This window comes from Mytilus galloprovincialis, chromosome 11 (assembly GCF_965363235.1).
Source record: "Mytilus galloprovincialis chromosome 11, xbMytGall1.hap1.1, whole genome shotgun sequence".
Classification (NCBI taxonomy): Eukaryota; Metazoa; Mollusca; class Bivalvia; order Mytilida; family Mytilidae; genus Mytilus; species Mytilus galloprovincialis.
In genome coordinates this window covers 51,943,224-51,962,750 of record NC_134848.1, presented here as the reverse complement: position 1 = coordinate 51,962,750, position 19,527 = coordinate 51,943,224, and the positions used below count along the sequence as shown (strand labels likewise).

The window sequence follows — 19,527 nt, the reverse complement described above, 5'->3', positions numbered from 1 at the left end:
ATTAGTGGAACACAAGGTGAATTTTGCAGTTTTAAAGTCCACTTGCGTCATTTGTGAAAATGTAGAATTAACCGCGGATTCAAAATGTAACACTTGTAGAAGTCGCTGTGAAAAGTGTAGAATTTCAATAGGAATACTACGACACATCCATGCGAAAGCAGTTGCGGTTAAAGCCGAAGACGTTCCTTACGAATTTTGTTCCCAGATTATGACGCCGCATTACAAAAACACGCTACTCATAGCACACAATGCGAAAGGTTTTGATATCTACCCCGTACTGAATGCCCTGATAGAAGAACACCACAGCGTAAAGTCCAATATTTGTCACGGTTAGTATATATAGATATAGGAAGATGTGGTGTGAGTGCCAATGAGACAACTCTCCATCATCAAAGAAATTAGACTTTACCTTTCTGGATTCGATCAATTTCATCGGAATGAAAGAGGGACGAAGATACCAAAGGGACAGTCAAACTCATGAATGAAATTATCGACAGAATTGAGTACTTGGGCGTAGAAGAAGCCAACCCATTTTTGAAATGGTACAATAGCAACAAGAGCAAAACATTTGATTTTCAGTCCGAGATGTCCAATAACTATGTATCGGCCGTGGACATTTTAAGACGCGGTTGCATGCAATTTCGAAAAATCATGATGGAAGTTACTTCGGTTAGCAACGAAAAAATTGCCAAAGGCATAGATCCATACGACTACGTCACGATTGCCTTTGGCTGTCAGGCAATCAACAGACAATTGTTTCTGCAGGAAGAGTATGAAACTATTTTGACAAATTTGTCGAATAACGAGAATCTGAAGTGTCCATCGAAACCGGAAAGTGGTGAATTTCTTGTATATTTGCCAAATGGTGAATTGGTAACCGAAAAAGCTTTACATTCTTTAGATACATACAAAGTGGAGAAAACGGCGTTTGTCAAAAGTCCGATTGTCGTTGTTCCATCAGAAGGTTATGTTGCAAGGGATAATTTTAGCAAAGTTTTCATTCAGTGGTTGGAATGGATCACGGAACCAGCAGACGTAGGGGGAAACGGCTCCACATACAACACGCCTTGAACGGTAAAGGGGAATACAAAATACCTGGAACAAACTACAGATTAGACGGTTACGTGACGTTCCCAAAAAAGACAGCTTATGAATTCTTAGGTGAGTGGTAATAGTAAATGTATAAGACGAAATGGTGCGGCGGCAATATTAATATGTTTTTAAAATATATAATTTATATATATACGATATATATATTAAATTACTTGTTTATATTTTTCGTTTGGGCTTTATCATATTTTCCCTCCGGTTTATATGATCCGTTTATCTGTTATTGACTCTTAAAATTTAAGAGTTTATCTTAAATTGAGGGTAAATTATATGGACTTCCAATTACAACATCACTGAAGAGACATACATTGTCGAAATCTCGATCTGGTGCACAAACAAAAATATAGATGTTAGACACAGTTTTTTAGCGGTAGGACCAATACAATTACGCTCTTTTACGAATGTACAGAACCAGGAGAGACCATCGAGTATTTCGACTTTACGAGGTAATCTTAACTCTTAGAAACTGGATTAGGATAATTATAATTATTCAAATGATTTCCTCCCTTGTTTAATCATTTATTTTTATTTTGTAGTTTGTATCCTAGTGTCAACAAATATGGAAAAAATCTAGTTGGTCATTCTGTCATCATAACATCAGATTTTGAAGATATTTCCAATTATTTCGGAGTCGCTAAGGTCAAAGTCTTGCCAAACAAACATAAGTTTCATCCTGTTCTACCGTTTCCACTCTGTAAACAATGTGCAGATAACGAAAACCAGAATGTGAATTCAGCACTTTCGGGCTTCCACCAAAATAATCAGGATTTTTATTTGTTTCGTAAGTGTTCTAGACGGACCTGTTATGTTTGCCGTGGTCTGGCTCTTAGCTGTTAAAATAGAAAACAAGTTTCTTATGTAATTTTATTTTGACGCAACAGCGAATTCATGTAATACAATTTACAATGCACAATGATATATTCATATAATAAGTAATTTTTGTTTCCTCATAGTTGACCCCTTCCTGCTACAATATCTCTCCTTCAGGCACTTTAAATGTAAAGATTTGTAAATGCCACATATTCCTACCATCTGCAAGAACAAAATAATTTGACATCTAGGATTCAATGATCAGTGTGAAATAAACTTTGTGGTTTATGTTTCACATTCCTCTGGAAAATAACTTTGTCGTATTTAGTACGTTGTCTAAAATTTAGGTCACCGCATTTAGACCGTTGTCTAACAAAGCAGCACTTGGGACAAGTAAAACAGAGAATTTATGATCAATACTTGCAAAATCAAAATGTAAACATACAGGAGTCTTCTAAGCTCAGTTTCTTTCGTCAAGTCTACAAAATTGGTCAAAGACCATCATATGTTGATTCACTAAACAATTTAAATGATAGAGCAGCAATATGCAAAATACGCATAAGTGCACATCCTTTAATGATTGAAAGGGGAAGACATCTTAATATTCCTAGAGAGAAAAGATACTATCCTGTCTGTAAAAATGGGGAAATTGAGGATGAACAACATTTCTTATTAAAATGTAATAGATATACCTCACAGCGAGATATATTAGAAAATAAAATAAATGTTATATTTCAAATACGGCGTAACATTACCGTTGATGAAAACATATCTCTATTGGTCAATAACAACTCAGCATTATTACTTAGACTGTCTTCCTCTTTCATATCAGAGTGTCTAAATATAAGAAACAGTGAACTTGTATGATACATCATTTTGTAACTTTTCATAATTTAGCATATGTTATCATGGAACCTTTCATTCTACCATGTCAATTATTATAGTTGTATGTATAAGTCTTAACCATTTATTGTTAATGAGTTTGTATTTGTATTTTATTTTTTTTCTTAATTTTTAAAATTGCATTATTTAAAATTCTATCTACTAGTTAAAATTTAAATAATAGTAACAGAGTTAGAATAGGATAAAACAAAAAATTACTTAAAAACAAGAACTTGTATGTACACTATACATTTTAAAATTGTAAAATGGATAAAAATAATAACTTATCAGTTATTTAAATTTCTCTTAGCAAAGGAAAGTGATAAGAACTACTAATCCGTTAAGTAATGGGTTATTTATGGACTACCGCATTTTTGCGCCTTTCCCAAGTCCGGAGCCTCTGGCCTTTGTCAGTCTCGTATTATTTTAATTTTAGTTTCTTGTGTACAATTTGGAAATTAGTATGGCGTTCATTATCACTGAACTAGTATATATGTGTTTAGGGGGCAGCTGAAGGACGCCTCCGGGTGCGGGAATTTCTCGCTACAAGACCTGTTGGTGACCTTTTGCTGTTGTTTTTTTCATTTGGTCGGGTTGTTGTCTCTTTGACACATTCCCCATTTTAGTATGTTTCTGATTTTATTTTTATATATGTAATTAAAATCTAAAATGGTATAAAGTAAAAACACAAAAATACTGACCTCCGAGGAAAATTCAAAAAGGAAAATCCAAAAACAAAAGGCAAAATCAAAAGTCCAAAACACATCAAACGAATGGATAACAACTGTCATATTTCTGACTTGGTACGTGCATTTTCTAATGTAGAAAAAGGTGGATTGAACCTGGTTTTATAGCTAGCTAAACCTCTCACTTGTATGACAGTCGCGTCAAATTCCATCACATGGTCAACGACGTATGAACAAAACAAACATACTCAGAGTATTGTGTCAAAAAAAAAAGGGTACAGCAGTCCATATTGTGTGTATATCATCTTAATATCACTATAAAAAACAATAAATGTAACAATGAAGCACAAAAAGGCATACATCAAATTTAACATACTCATTTTGATTTTCTTGTACGACTTAATTTATAAATGTAAAGTCTACCCGTAAAGGATAGAAGGTTTTCAGTACTGGTGTAAAATTGCGCGTTTGAAATTCGCACAGGTAGACATAAAAGTAATTTTGACGTTCAAAGTATGTCTGCATACATACATGCACAGTCACGTACAGTAGATATAACAAAAAACAGATTTAACATAAAGTAATAACAAGATTAGCTTTTTAAAAAAGCTGAGGTCATTCGATTGGCATTTTGTGAATAAACGAATGATAATTATTTTAAAAATATGTGTTTTAGAAATGTTTTTTAAAAGTTTTTAAGTTGTCATCTTCACATGTTTACCCTTCCAGCCCCTCCAATGTTATATTTGTTTTTCTGAGAGTAAATGTTGGACCTTCAATGGTTATTGCATTGTTTTGTAATTTTTGTTCTATTATTTTTTGTCATTTCTCAATGTTTTGCATTGTTATAATGTCTTCCCTTCAGATGAAGGGAGTCATACTGTTTTAGTAGTTTTTCTTCTTCTCATACAACTTTGTCTAGGGTATAAATCTATCCTTTGACATTGACTTATCATATTTGGTAGGTGTATTAAATTGAGATGGTGTGTCAAACACCATTGATACCTTCATATCACCTTGACCTATGACCTTTAAATCAAATTATTGATTTTTTCCAATTGTGTTGTCCAGGACATAATATTATTATCCCATGACATTGACGAATCATGTATGGTTGGAAAATGTAATTGGCTAAGGTGATTTCTCATGCACCATTGTGACCTCCATTTCAAGGTCAAATTATTATTTTGTTGTGTGGGGAATAATTATATTACTACAGTTTAATGTTAATAACAATTTTGTCCAAATTACCCTTTTTGCTGCTTGAAAGAAATACCTGTGTATTGCTTTAACAATTTTTTTGTCATAGGGAAGACAAATTTCAAATATAATTATGATCACTTATTGCAGTCGAGTATATTAATCCTTGGTTTCTCTTAAACAAATGAACAAGGATTTTTGATAAAACAATTTATTGAAAATGTCAACAAGTAAAAATTTACATCAAAAAAGTACATAAAGATAAGCATATCAAACCTTGATATAAGTATGAAAATAAACATGTAAAAAACTGGTGTACAGTATACAGTAAAAGTATACAAAACATAACACCTTAAGTGTAGTCATACTGACTAGATAAGCATATCAAAACCATCATATGAAAATAAACATATAAAAAACTAGTCTACAAAAAACAGTAAACATGGCACCTTGATTGTTATTGACAAGATAAGCATACCAAACCATGGTATGAAAAAAACATAAAAAAACTGGTGTACAATATATTTCTTCTGACTTATAACAAATATATGAAGAAATTAATTCAATTTTAAAGCATCAATGTTACTTAAATGTACTGAAATAAAATAACAATTGTAAATATTTATGTTAAAAAAAACTCAAAGTATGCAAATCCAAAACAAAACTTTTACATCCAAGTTTAAATAAAGCACCTTAAGTGTTATTCATTCTGACTAGATAAGTATATCAAACTTTGATTGAAGTACAAAAAGAAACATATAAAAAACAAGATTAACTGTGAGGTAATACTGACAAAAGTATACCCCCGCTAACGATATCATTATAGGAATCCGCAAGTCCATAAACAGGAAGTAGAAGAGCGACAGACCTGAAAACCACTTACACGGTACAGCACCCCAACCTGATGCTTGATACCAAATATCTAATAGCTGTGATACATAGTAGTTGAGAAAAGTGTTACGAAAATTTTTCATTATACCCCTATGTCTTAATATATGTACTAAGTCCGTAAACAGGAGTCGAAGAGCGACAGACCTGAAAACCGCTTACACGGTACAGCACCCCAACCTGAAGCTTGATCCCAAATATCTAATAGCTGTGATACATAGTATCTGAGAAAAGTGTTTCGAAAAAGTGTTACGGACGGACGGACTGACAGAAGGACGGACAAAATTAAAACAGTATACCCCCCCTTTCCTTTGGAGGGGGGGTATAACTAGTCTACAATATACAGTTAAAATATATGAAACATGGCATTAAGATATCAAAACTAAACTGTTTAATATTGCTTAGAAACTTTGCACTTCTTTTAAAGTTTCTTCTTTAAATTCAAAAGATATATTAAAATAATTAATCCAAACGTTAAGCATCAATGGTATTTATATCTACCTGCATGTCTTGTTTTGTCTAAAAACACAAAAGTACAAAAGTTTAACTAACTTTTTATCAAATGCAGACAAAATAGTAAAAGAACAATTAAATTGATTTAATATTTTTTATGATGTCCCCTTCATTTTGGAAGAACACTTTTAATGGCAGCTTTTTCTTTAAAGAAGATATTGCTTCATTTAAATTTGTTCTGTTCACTGGGATAGTAGCTGATTCCAGCAAAACTTTGAGTTGTGGTGTAAAGATAGTGAGTTTCTGCATCTTTTGATCGCACTGGATAAGTGTCTTTAAAACAACAGCATGTCCAGCTGTTGTTGGTGTAAATATGTTCCCACATTTTGGGCAGGTAAACTTGTCATTCACTTTTTTATAATAGCATTTTTCATTAAGACAACACCTGAAAAATATATATAAAATACTTATTAGAAATTGAAAACTTGCCATTTATTTTTATGTTGAAATTATGTCACAAATTTGTAAATGAATATAAAAAATGCCATTCTATGACCAATGATTCACTATTTTAACATTATATACAAGGAAACTAATACAATTGGCAAAATATCAAAATTGTGCATAATTCCTTTTATAAAAATCTTTAGAACGATTTGTAATAAAAAATATCAATTTCTAGTGATCCAATAGTCCAGGAAAATAAAGAAAGAATTGCAAAAATGGGTTATCAACCATTACTAATAATTATTATTTAATTCTATAAGCATTACCTCCCTTTTCCCACTAAAATTAGAATATTAAGTATCAAAAGCCAAACTTTCATGTTTTGTACCATTAGTAAAGTTTTACATGACCTTCTTTAGAAATTAATCTCTTTAAACAATTGTTTGCTTACGCTATCTGAATAAACCTTGGTTAAAGCAAAACGGCAACAAAATCATTGTGGTATAATTTAAAGAACAGTAGAACGGTGCAATCTAAAATTTTATACCTATAATTATTTGACGAATCTAATCCAATCAGATTACCATTTATGCTATAGTTTGCATTTTCATCTTCGGAATCCTCCTCATTTGAGGATATGTCATCCTCCTCTGGTGTGGGAAGAATCTGCAAATAAAACATAGGGTAATCTTTGATTACAAATTCACCTTGATTTTTTTTAAATACTTTGTACTAGTAACAATCGTATAAAATGCATATAAGTAAGAGCCATATTTCTTGGTGTGGACGTGCACACAGACATAAACAATTAGGTTACTCCATAAGTCCCGATGTACTTTGTAGAGGCGATTTAAAAATTAGAAACGTCGCGGTTGAAATTTGCTGAAGGCATGCCAGAAATATCAAATTTTAAGGAATGGTCACAAGTTTGTATGCTAATTTTTTTTAAATAAACATGTACATTTTGGTTTTAATAGAAATCTTTTTTTTTAAACGAATTAATGTGATAACACACATCAAGACTGTAAACCGGTTTATTTCGCGTTTTGTTACTACAGATAAACTTAGTGGCTACTAATTTTCTCGATTAAATTGTTCTGTTGCTGCATTTGTATAATATTTAGGAATGTTAGCAAAAATTTTTTTGGGTATTTTCAAATGCACAAATTTAAAACGCTTGCGAAAATTAGTTGGTTTATAGTATCATGTCTGATTATAATTTTTTTTCAGTGTTTGTTAACCCTTTTTAATGTTGAATACTCACCTCAATAGATGAACCAGTCATGTTTGCCAATACTGGCTTCTGTCCTTTGGTTTTTTTGTCATAAGTTGATGTTCTGTTGAAATTTACCAATCGGACATAAGATCCAGACTGTACGTTTGTCATAGACAAATCTCTCCATAAAGCAATATTGACACTGCTAGTTTTGTCTTTAATCTTCAGCCTTTTGAATGGCACTTCTTCATTTGAGGATGATACTCTTTTGGTACAAGGTCTGGAACTCTGAAGAAACAAAATGTTCATGTTGTGATAATGTTTGAACTTAATAAACTTCTTATATACATAGAAACCAAATTTCTTAGTTGTTCACGCATCAATGGTTTGTGGTTTCATAATTCATAGTACTCCTAGAACAATTATTATAGGATTAAACACCGATTTTGCAGTTTAAAGATACGTTTGTTAGTGTCTTGGTCGGGATTATACACCAATAATTTCCTTTAAAACAGTGTTTAATATAATTTTTTGTGAGTGAATTGGCGGTTCATACTCATTTAATCCTTATTATTCTTTTGACTTTGTCAAATTCCTCTATATGTAATCTAAATGGCAATTTTGATTTGATTATCCTAGCGTATGAATCTATAAGGTGAACGGAAAGGTAGTTAGGTCAACATTGTTTACTGAAAAATAAATGACTTTTGAAACTGCAGAGGAATTTATTAGAGTAGTTTCAGCAGTAACACGCTAACAAGCTAATTCAGAACAAATTTCCAAGTTAAAAAAGAGGCATTACTGCAATAAAATTTGGGGAATCAAAATTTGTGTCCTTACTTACTATAAAGTTTCATAAAGTTATGTGGTGTAGTTTCAGAGGAATTGTGCTGACAAAAATAAGTGACAGGTCAAAAACATTATTCCCTTCCAAACTTCGTAAGAAATACCGACTGAAGTCAGTGATAATATGACTACCAAAGTTCTATTGTATTTAGTCTGTTTACTTACAAGAACAACTTTCCCCTCAATTGAACATCTTGTTTTCTTAGGTGAGGTGCAGGCATCCATTATATCCATGTTTTGAGATCCTGTCAACTTTTTTATTCTCTCGGTAATGTCATCCACAACTTTAATGGCATCTGGTGATGTTGCAAAAACATCAGTTTTTGAGGTAATGATAATTGTGCTGAAATTTTAAAGATATGTCATTTTAGATGAATGTATCTATATGTATAATTGGTTATTTTCTCTCTGCATAGATGCATCATAATTTTTATAATTTATAAATACCGGTAGACTTAATTCCTTAAAATAACTATCCATGTTATTAAATGATAGTAGCTTGATCCAAAAAATTACTTTACGATTAATAATGCAAGGTTTCTTTTTTGCAATAAAGAAAATTTGTCAAAATTTGCATGTGAACTATATTTTATGCTAGTAGATTTTGAACAATGGAATTTGCAAATATTTATTTTTTTGGCGTGCGTCAATTTTTTTTTCTTCAAAATTAACCAAAACATTTATCTGCTAAGATCAGGTCCTGTCTTTTTTTTCTACAAAGTCTTGATCCTGGATTTTTTTTTCATCAAAATTTGGAGCCTGGATTTTTTTCCAATCCCCTAAATGCTGACATGAAAAAAATCAAATGGTTGCTCCTTTATTAAAATGTGAAAAAAAATAACAAAAAGAGGTAAAACTCATGTAACTTTTTCTTGGTGTAAAACTTACCTGCCTGGCTTTTTGATGAAGTCATTTAATACAAAACAATCTCCCTTGTTAAACAGAGGGAATTTAGCTTCATCATACAATACAAATTTAACACAATCTGTGCTGTCAGCAAGGATACCATTCATCATCTTTGATTGACCTCTGGACTCTGATTTGTATGTAATTGGTGTACTGACTTCTACACATTTAACTGTGTAGAATCCTTTCATTATCTGCTCTTCAGGTTGAAGCTTTAATTCTTCTAGTGTATCTGCAATATAATATTAAAAATAATATACATGTTAACTTGTGTGAAGGCTTTAAAAGTTTATATACATGTATTTGAAACTATAGAGTTGTTGTAGTTGTACTTGCATTTTTTACATCAGGATTGTCAGTATTCTACTTTAATTTTGTAGTGTACAATTTAGAAAAAAAAACCAAGAATGCAGAAAAATGTATTTATAAACGAGTTCTCATAATAAAAGTGATGAGTCGTGAAAAGTCTTTATGCTATAATCCCAATCTAATCATCTAATGTTCTGGTACTTCCGGAACAGTATGAAACTATTTTCCTGGTAACACCTTTTCTGTACTGTATACCTTGTGTTAAAATTTCATAGCATTTGCTCAATTAGAACTAAAGTTACCGTGTGGAAACTAAAAATCCAGATGTCGACGACAGAGACAATACCAATATACAACCGCAGATTTTTTCGGTCATTAAAAAACTAGAGGGTTAGAGAATAACATCATAAGTTGTTTGTTTTCCCCATATTAAAATGCATTTATCGTTATAAATATCTTTAAAAATATAATTTAATGGCATGCAAAAACAATTCTGCCAAAAAATTTCAATACTTACACGTCGTACATGTATAAAGATTTAACTTTATAGCACATTTTTCCAAAAAAGGATCATTTTGCACTTTATAATGCTTTTCCAAGTAAATCAAATATAACACCATTACAGATTATACAGGAGAGTATGCAAGAAATTTCAGCGTGTGCACTCTCGTTTATTTACATTAAGCTTTTTTTATAGTTTTTTTTTCAAAAATAATAAGATGCAGTTTTCAGACTTGATATAGTATGAAGATTTTTTTGTTTTCAAACATTTTTATGGGAAGTCAGTAAAAAGCAGATACACTACAATTTTAATAAGGTTTTATCATGTAAAATTTACAACTCGTTTCTCAAAATATGATACAGCATGATTTTCGCTATGTACAATCAGTCTAGTTCAGTATAAATTAATCTTGAAGGTTTTGATACAACTTAGCATATTCTTCAATAACAGAAGGGTCTGCAGTTATTTTATCAAAGCATAATTTTAACAAAACCAAGCTGTGTAAATCATGGACACGGCTTAAAGCAACATAAGCTTGTCCGTGTTGAAATATATTACTGTCTAAGGATACTGCAGCGGAAGGTAGAGACAACCCCTGTACTTTATGAACTGTGGCTGCCCAACACTTTACTAAAGGAAAGATTTCTCTTATAATTCTTCTTCCTTGGTAAAGAAATTCTTGTCTGTATTTGGTAATAACAACAGAACCATCATTAGACATGATTCCTGCAGGCAAAGATTTTACATTGTCAAATTTTACACATATATGAGTAGCTTCTCCAGTATGTGAATTAATCTCAATGCTTGTAATAACTCCTCTTGCACCATTTACTAAACCATAATTCAAAGCAATATTACGTAACAGCATAACTTTACTGCCAACAGATACTGATAATGTGTGTGGAAGACCTCCAGCTATGCGATCATCATCTGGGATCAAAGAAGCATTGTTCAAAGGGCCATTTGGCTCAATATCCTTCTCAGAAAAATAATGATATGCTAGGATAACAGTTGTATTTGCTTGTAACAACATTTGTGCCTCATCATTGTGTGCGGCTACTTGTTCTCTAGTGGGGAAAATATGCAAACAATCAAAAAATGAGTTTTGGGTTGCATTTGTCACTCGAGATAATCTTGTTTGTAATAAAGCCATATCTTCATTTAATAGCTGACCAACTCTTATTCTATTTAATAATGAAGCATATGTTTGGTTGGAAGCCTGACGCATATTTTGTAACAATAAGAATGGTTTAAACATTTGCCATAATATGGAATGTTTAAATGCAAACTGGCCTCTTACTGGACGAAGCTGAAAGAAGTCTCCGACTAAAATCACATTAATTCCACCAAATGGTAATTCATTGTCTTTTACATACTGTAGTCGACTATGGATAAATTGTAACATTTTTGCACTTACCATGCTTATTTCATCTATAACTATGGTTTTAACATTTTGTAACTTTAATCTTAAATGGTATAAAGTTGCAGATGAAAGTTCAGTATTATCAAATCCAAAATTGTGTTCTACTGGAACTTTTAGGGCACTGTGTATAGTTTCTCCATTTATATTATGTGCAGCAACTCCAGTTGGTGCCATAACTAAAACAGGATTGTGCCCACTTATTTCAGACGAAGCAAGTTTTAGCAAATCAACTAGCATTTTGATGAGGAAGGACTTTCCCACCCCTGCTCCCCCAGTAACAAATATTTTGATATCATGTTTGTGATGAATGCAGTGTGACACATAATTGTATACTCTTTTTTGGTCATTTGTTAAAAGTTTTATAGTTTCATAGAAATCGCTTGGAATAGAAACAGATATTCTATGCCAAAGATTTTCTTCCTGAGCAAAATTATTGTTTTGTGCAATAGAATGATTACCTGAAGATATGAATTGAGATTTGTTTGTACATGTTTCACTATTAGTGTTACCGTTGTTACTTTTTTGTTGTCCACTGACATTTTCTATTTCAGAAAGATCTCCAAAACTTTCATCTACTACTGGTTCAGTGTCATTTTCATGTGTGCTAGGAGCAAAACAGGTCGAGTTGTAATTTGCGAGTTGAATAGAATGTACGAGGTTTTCTAAATCTGAAAATCTGTAACCTATATTGACAGCTTCTTTGTCAAAAGAAGAATATTTCATGAGGAAAATATCTCTATAACTTTTACCTTGTACTGTTAAATTTTTCGAATCACTGTGAGGCAAGAATAATAATAGGTAACTGTAATAATATTCATCGGATCCTTTTATTGGAAAAGATATTCTACAAACAGATGAAATCTTTCTTTTTTTCAAATATTTATTACCTGGAACGTTTAATTTCAAATTGTTTTTATGGGAGGTTTGACTATGAACAACATCATAATTCCTGGCAAATGTAAATAAAGACATATCTTGTAGCGCTCTTGGTCTAGCATAATAATAGTCAATGATGTTGTTATAAAAAATATCAGTTGAATTTGGATCAAGTGCTTCGAGATCTTCTTGTGATTTAAGACGTTTATATCTTCTTTCTGGCAAGAAAGGAGTAATTCTTACAAAATTTCTAGATGACCAAGTCAGTTGTAAATTTCCAATACGATATGCAGCTTCCTGACTACTTAAAGTCCTATGTTTTAATAAACAAAATCCTATCTTGCACATTCTACTACGAATAGAAACTGGCTCAGCCGACTGTTCTATGTTACGAATAGTCTCAGACAATGCATTTCGTAAAATGTTTGGCTCTGATTTGCATACATAACTGCACACATAATAAGCAACACTGATTGGACCATTTACCATCTGAATATCCATGTTGGCTTGCCAATTTAACAGTATTGTTGGATTGTATGCATTCACCATAGAATCTGTTTTAAGGCGTTTAGTCACATAAAATTTTTTTGATTCACTAAAATCAACTGATGGCAATATTCTTGTTTTATTGCAAATATCATACGGAAAAGAAAATCTACATTTATTTCCTCTTCGACAGGTTCTTCTGTGTGAGTGAATTTGTAATTTGGAGACTAAATAATGCAAATCCTGCTGCTTTTCATTAGGTATGCAAGTACTTATCACTGAATCAATATAATCTACTATTTCTTCACTGTTTGAAGCTTGTAATGTTGGTGCATTTTCTATCCAGAAAAATATATGCAAATGAGGACTGCCCCTCGACTGGAACTCAACCCTTGCAAAATAATCTTTTACTACACCTAAAGGTTTACTAGGTCCATTTATGACGTGTTTAAATAATGCTCTCCATCTTCTTTCAAAGTGTAATGCAGTCATCAGGGGATTACGTTTCACTGCGTTTGGTAACTCTTTTACTGAGACCCCCAACATATCAGCTAATTCTGGCCAATGGTAGTCATTAGCAGACAAAGTCATGAAAAGAGTTGGTGACCCAAGGTTTTTAACCATTGCAAGTAAGTTGAATAACACATCTTTCCAGTATGCAGCTGTACCTCGTAAAGATTTCATAAACATGTAGGAATTTTTCATTATATCAGCATTGCTGCTTTCATTTCTACATGTAATATTTCGAGCTTGCAACATATTTGTGGATACACCTGGCTTACGAACTTTCAAAAATATTGAGACAAGCTGAAACAATGCATCTTTCTCATAAGAATTAACAGAAGTCAATAAATAAGGTATATCAAAACGCCACCGTTCATCAACATTGTACAATCGTGATTTATAATACTTAAGCAAAGTCAGTTTTTTAGGTCTTTTTGCATTAAAACCAGCTTTTCCAAAGGGAAATAATGTAGGAAAAGCTTTTTCTTCACCATGTGCCAACTTCGTCAAATTAACTAAAGAACCGTTTCTTCCACTTGCAACAGGCAAAACAAACTTCTTTGACTTAATAACTTCATCTATTGCAAGATTTGGCATGCAATAATCAACAGGAACAGTACCAATTTCTTCAAACACGCAATTTTGTAAATTTTGTGATTGGATTTTATCCTTTGGAGACATATTTACTGTAATATTATGGTAAAGCGGATTATTAAGTTTCAACCACTCGAGTGCTTTTAAGACTTTGTTACAATCAACAAAAGATGGCACTTTACTAACAGATGAAGGATACATACACGCAATCATTGATTCATTTGAAAATATTGGTAGTTTAACAACAAGATCATCAACAAACATTGGCAAATGAATTACAAGCCCTTTCATACCCAATTGTCCAACAGGATATGCAGGCAACACAATTAAGGTAAAAAAAGTGTTAATTAAAGATATGCATCTCTTTTCAATTACAGACAAAGCTTTCAATTCAGACGGTATTTCCCCAGCATTTAAATTATTTTGCTGAAAATCCAGAAAACACATATCACCTTTTTTCAAGGTTTTCATACACCACTGACATAATATATCCTTTTTCTCAATGCCATGACCTTCATAAGAACATGGACTCCTGTATATTTGGTTATGGAATAAAATTCTTTTACACACTTTACATGCATACTCAGGCTTCATATTAATTTCTTTTACGTAGAGATTTGACCTTTCGATTGAAAGAACATTGTTTTTATTACAATTTGAAGTGCACATACTTGCATTACTTGCTAAAGGTTCTTGAAAAAAATTAGGTAACAAAACCTCTGTCAAATCCTTCAAAGGCTCTCCTGGCATAATTACATGCATACTTACAGGTCTATCAGAGTCATCAATATTCACTGCAAACAACTCATTAACTTCATGATATGTATGATCATGATCAATGTTTGATAATGAAACTGTTGTACGTCTCCTTTTCCTGGCTTTTACACCTTTTTTCTCATTCTTTGAAAACAAATTATTCGCGCGTGATGCCAATTTATCATGTACTGGGCCACACTCTGCTTCAAGACTCTTTCGTTCGGTAATATTTATATTTGCATTTCTCTGTTTAATGTATGCAACCGTGGTAAAATTGATTTTATGACTAGATTTTTCAGCACTCAAATCTTCAATAGGAACTGCAGTAAATAAATTGGGAAAAACTGCTTGATGATGGACCGATGGAGATCCTCTTCTGGGTACATGTCTGAATATTACAGCAGAAAATTCATAGAAAGAGGAGCTGTATGTGTTTATAATATATTGTTGAAGCATTTGTAAATCACAAAATTCTAACAATATAGCAGTGCCAAACGGATCCCCTCTTTCTCCAAATGGACCACAAGAGTGTGAATCAAATAAGTAATAGGTGTCTAATGTTTCACAATAATAAAGAGCGACAGTGTAATCTGAAAATGTCGCAATCACGAATGGAGAAGAAGAAAAGGCCATAACAAGACTCGACTCGAAGTCATAAGCCCCTGAACCTCTATCACCATCTCCACCAACAACCCCGTAATAATTTGCATCCATTGCAAGAGATACGTCAGTTCCTGAGCTTAAAACATTTCGAATAATATTAGGAACTTCGTTGTGTTGAAGATTCCTAGGCTCGATACCCATAGAAATAATATGTTCTATGTATCTGACATGACCCTCTGTTAAAACGCTGTCGATGTCAGATGAAGTCCACTGACTTGCAAGTTTCAACGAAAGAAAGCTCAAAGCAACCAATGCAATAATAGTACATTGTCTACCGCTATAATTATCGTCAAAATATGGCACCCCTTGATGCTTATTTCCTCTTTTGCTGTTCATTTTGTTATAATTTAGAATTACTTACCCTTTCCAGCCATATTTTCATCCACTTTCAATGTCGGTAAACAGGTAAATTGATAGCTGTGCGCGATCCCACAATGCAATATTAAAAGGCGAAAACAACCGTGATTGTGCAAATGTAAACCCCAGGTATGATTAAAGCTTTATAGGGACCATCTCAAAATCAAAATAAATTGCACGAAAGTGAAAGAACAATCTTGGCAAAAACAATCTTTTCATAGCGAAAAAAGGTTGATTAGATAAAAAGATTCTTATTCATAAAAATATGTCGTAAATTCAACGCATTTTTTACATTTTAAAACAAATTTGTTTTTAGAAGCTCAGAAACAGAATACCCATATTTTCTTTCATTAGTAGGTCATGAGACAACGTAAAGTGTATATTTACATCATTGTCAACACATGCTACTTCGAAATAAAACGTAACTAATGATTCAGTATTTCACATAAAATATAATTTATATTTATCAATTATAACTTGTTTATATAAAAGTTTTTTTACATTTCCATATCGTATGCCAAATTGTCATCATATTACCGTTTTTGTATAAAGTATTCTTTATCATCAACACTTCACCGTCTTTTCTTTTATTAATAAATCATAACTCAACATAAAGTGTATATTTACATCAATGTCAACACATGCAACTTCGAAATAAAATGTAACTAATGAGATACTTTTTCACATAAAATATAATTTATATTTATCAATTATACTTGTTTATACAAAAGTTTGTTTCCACTTCCTTATCTTGTGCCAATTTGTCATCATATTAACATTTTTGTTTTTATCACCAACACTTCAACGTCCCTGACAGGAGACAAAATCAAGCGTCTAAACAGAAATTCCGTCACTTTAAACGTTTTAAAGATTATATTTTCAAAGTAAAGTCTTGTCTATCTTTAAATAGTCATTCGCCGACGCGAATGACAATAATGAATAAAATAATTGTGTGGTTCAAAGTATGACCGGATAATTAAGTACAGTTTCACGTCAAATGTATATCATAAAAAACAGACTTAACAGAAAAAGTAGTATAATTGAATGAAATAGTTTTGTCATTCATAGTATATCAAGATCATAAGTATTACAAAGGATACGAATAAATTCATCTGGAAAATAACTTTGTCGTAATTAGTACGTTCAGTCTAGATTTACATAACTGGTATGATTGAGTTATTTAAATCACACACTACAGTTAAACACGATTGGTCACGTCGCACAGTAAACTGGAAATAACTTTGTCGTTAATAGTACAGTAAGTTTTTAGCATCTTTGACTTGAATCGCTTAAAGTAATCATCAAGTAGCACACGATAAGCACAATTAAACCGGTAGAAAAATCTTTGCTGTTGTTGGTATTTACACTCAACTTTGAATCATTAATCGATTGGAAATGGTGAGAGGAACAAATATTAATCAAGTGGTGGTCACTTGCAGTGTCTCTAAATAAAGGCAACAGTAGTATACCGCTGTTCAAAACTCATCAATCCATGGACAAAAAACAAAATCGGGGTAACAAACTTAAACCGAGGGAAAAACATTAAATATAAGAGAACAACGACACAACAACGAAACGCAACAGCACACAGAAACGGACCAAGCAATAGACAAAACACCACGAGAACAACAAATATAACATCAAAACCAAATATATGAATTTGGGATAGACAAGTACCGTGCCACGTCTTATCTAAAAAAAATAAGAGAAAACACAAACGACTCAACGTTAAAATGCAACACACACACAGAAACGAACAATATTATAACAATGGCCATCTTCCTGACTTGAAAATGGTCTAAATCTGTCTTTCTAATATCCAGATGAATGTATAATAATGATTAATAAATCAGAATTAGTCAACATTAAAGGTTTTCAAAATAAAATTACCAAGTCTATTCAAAACTGAGTCTAAACGTTTTAAAACATTTAATCACTGAAAAAATACCCAGGAAAATGTACTAATATCAGTAATAATCCCCGTATCACTAATAGTAGGTATGCTTTGTACTAATTACAATGTAGTCAGTAAAATCATGTATCAGATTACTTAGATGAGACAATGCGCAGCCTCCTCAGTGACGTGTAACATTGAGGTGGGACAAAAGAAGACGTACATCGAAAGTTATTTCCAGAAAGAGGGGGTTCGTCTGGACTTGGATGCCATAGCGAAAAACCCAGGACTGTGGACAGCTTTGTATCAATTCGTTCTGGGGCAAATTCGGCCAAAGACTGAACTTGACACAAGTGATGTTTTTTTACGATAACCAGATGGATGATTTTTTTCAGAAACAAGTTTTAAATTTTTAAATCGTCAACGACCACATCGTCAAGGTATCTTGGATTCGTTGACGAAGACGAATATCTTCTTGGCCACTTTCACGACATCCTGGGCCCGTCTGAAGTTGAACGATGTTCTCGACCAGCTGAAAGAAAATGTGTTGTACCACGACACGGATTCCGTCATCTATACCGAAAGGCGGAATGCACAGACATTATCACTGAGAGATTACCTCGGATATTTCACCGACGAATTGGAGGGACACTACATCGAGGAATTCGTAAGCGGTGGCCCCAAACATTACGCCTTCAGAAGATCCGATGGTCAGAAGTATGCAAGGTCCGTGGATTCTCGATGAATTACGAGAATCAAAACTCGTTAATTTCGACGCCATCAAGGGACTGTTGTTCTCTCCGAACGAGGACGAAGAACAAAAGTTTACAATACAATAGGTCGGTTTTGTTATAATAGATGCAATTTGTGATGATGGTGTGAGTCAGGGCATCCTTGTACTATAGACACATTCTTGTTTATGCTTCATTTTATGCTGATTTGACAGCTATTCTGGCCCTGTAACAACATGAACTTACCATCAATATAAATTTATCTTTATTTTTGTAATTTTATTTTGGAGGTTACTTTATATTGTTTTTTCGTGGGTAACAGACATTCAATCTAAGGATGTACTTAGGTGAGGTAGGGATTTGTGTGGGTATATAAACTCCTGTTTTCCCCTTATGATATAGCAGCGTGTGGCGGATCCAGAGGTTTTCATAAGGGGGGGGGTACATTTTTTAAAACTCAAATATCACAAAAAGGAGCCCCATAACCCATAAATATTTACAGATTATTTTGTTCCTTAACAAATAAATGTAGTTTTTCTAATCATAGCCTCAATTTTAAATTCTTGTCTTACTAAGTTTCACCTTAGTACATCCTTACATACGATGGATATATTTACAGATCCAGCCAGGATGCTGATAATCCAGAACATCTCATGGAAGATGAATCAGTGATGAATGTATTGGAAACTGCTGGGATTTGTACGATACTTAATGCAAAGACAAAATAAACAAGGTTAAATGTGATTCAAGCTTATTTCATCACTATGTTTTAATTAATCATCGTGTTCCATACATTATAATTTCTTTCTGTAATATGTTTTCTGCCTATGAAGAAATAACATCAACAATGTGGGGAATACTAAATACGTCACATTTTTTATGTTAATCAATTCGACATATGAAATATTACAGTTGTCTCTTATTTTTTACAGGAGTATAAACCATGAAAAAACATTGATAAAGTCACGGTCACATGACTAATTTATGT

The 19,527-nt window shown here is 32.5% G+C and overlaps 1 protein-coding gene across 1 annotated transcript; it reads right to left on the bottom strand.

The window, feature by feature from the left end:
• Positions 1–4,699: 4,699 nt before the first annotated feature.
• LOC143052360 (uncharacterized) lies at positions 4,700–16,456 on the bottom strand. The gene is made up of 6 exons (XM_076225369.1): positions 15,919–16,456; positions 9,427–9,676; positions 8,704–8,881; positions 7,741–7,980; positions 7,024–7,142; positions 4,700–6,474 (listed from the first exon to the last, which is right to left on the bottom strand). Exons 1-6 carry the CDS (start codon positions 15,929–15,931, stop codon positions 6,165–6,167), a joined length of 1,110 nt encoding a protein of 369 aa, XP_076081484.1. The 5' UTR covers positions 15,932–16,456; the 3' UTR covers positions 4,700–6,164.
• Positions 16,457–19,527: the final 3,071 nt, after the last annotated feature.

What these genes read in the sequence shown, in the direction of transcription:
- LOC143052360 (XM_076225369.1), bottom strand. An exon ending in TTGAGGGGAAAGTTGTTCTT is followed by an intron (nt 7,981 to 8,703) that starts GTAAGTAAACAG and finishes TTGTTTCTTCAG; the next exon opens with AGTTCCAGACCTTGTACCAA. An exon ending in TGACTGGTTCATCTATTGAG is followed by an intron (nt 7,143 to 7,740) that starts GTGAGTATTCAA and finishes TTTTATTTGCAG; the next exon opens with ATTCTTCCCACACCAGAGGA.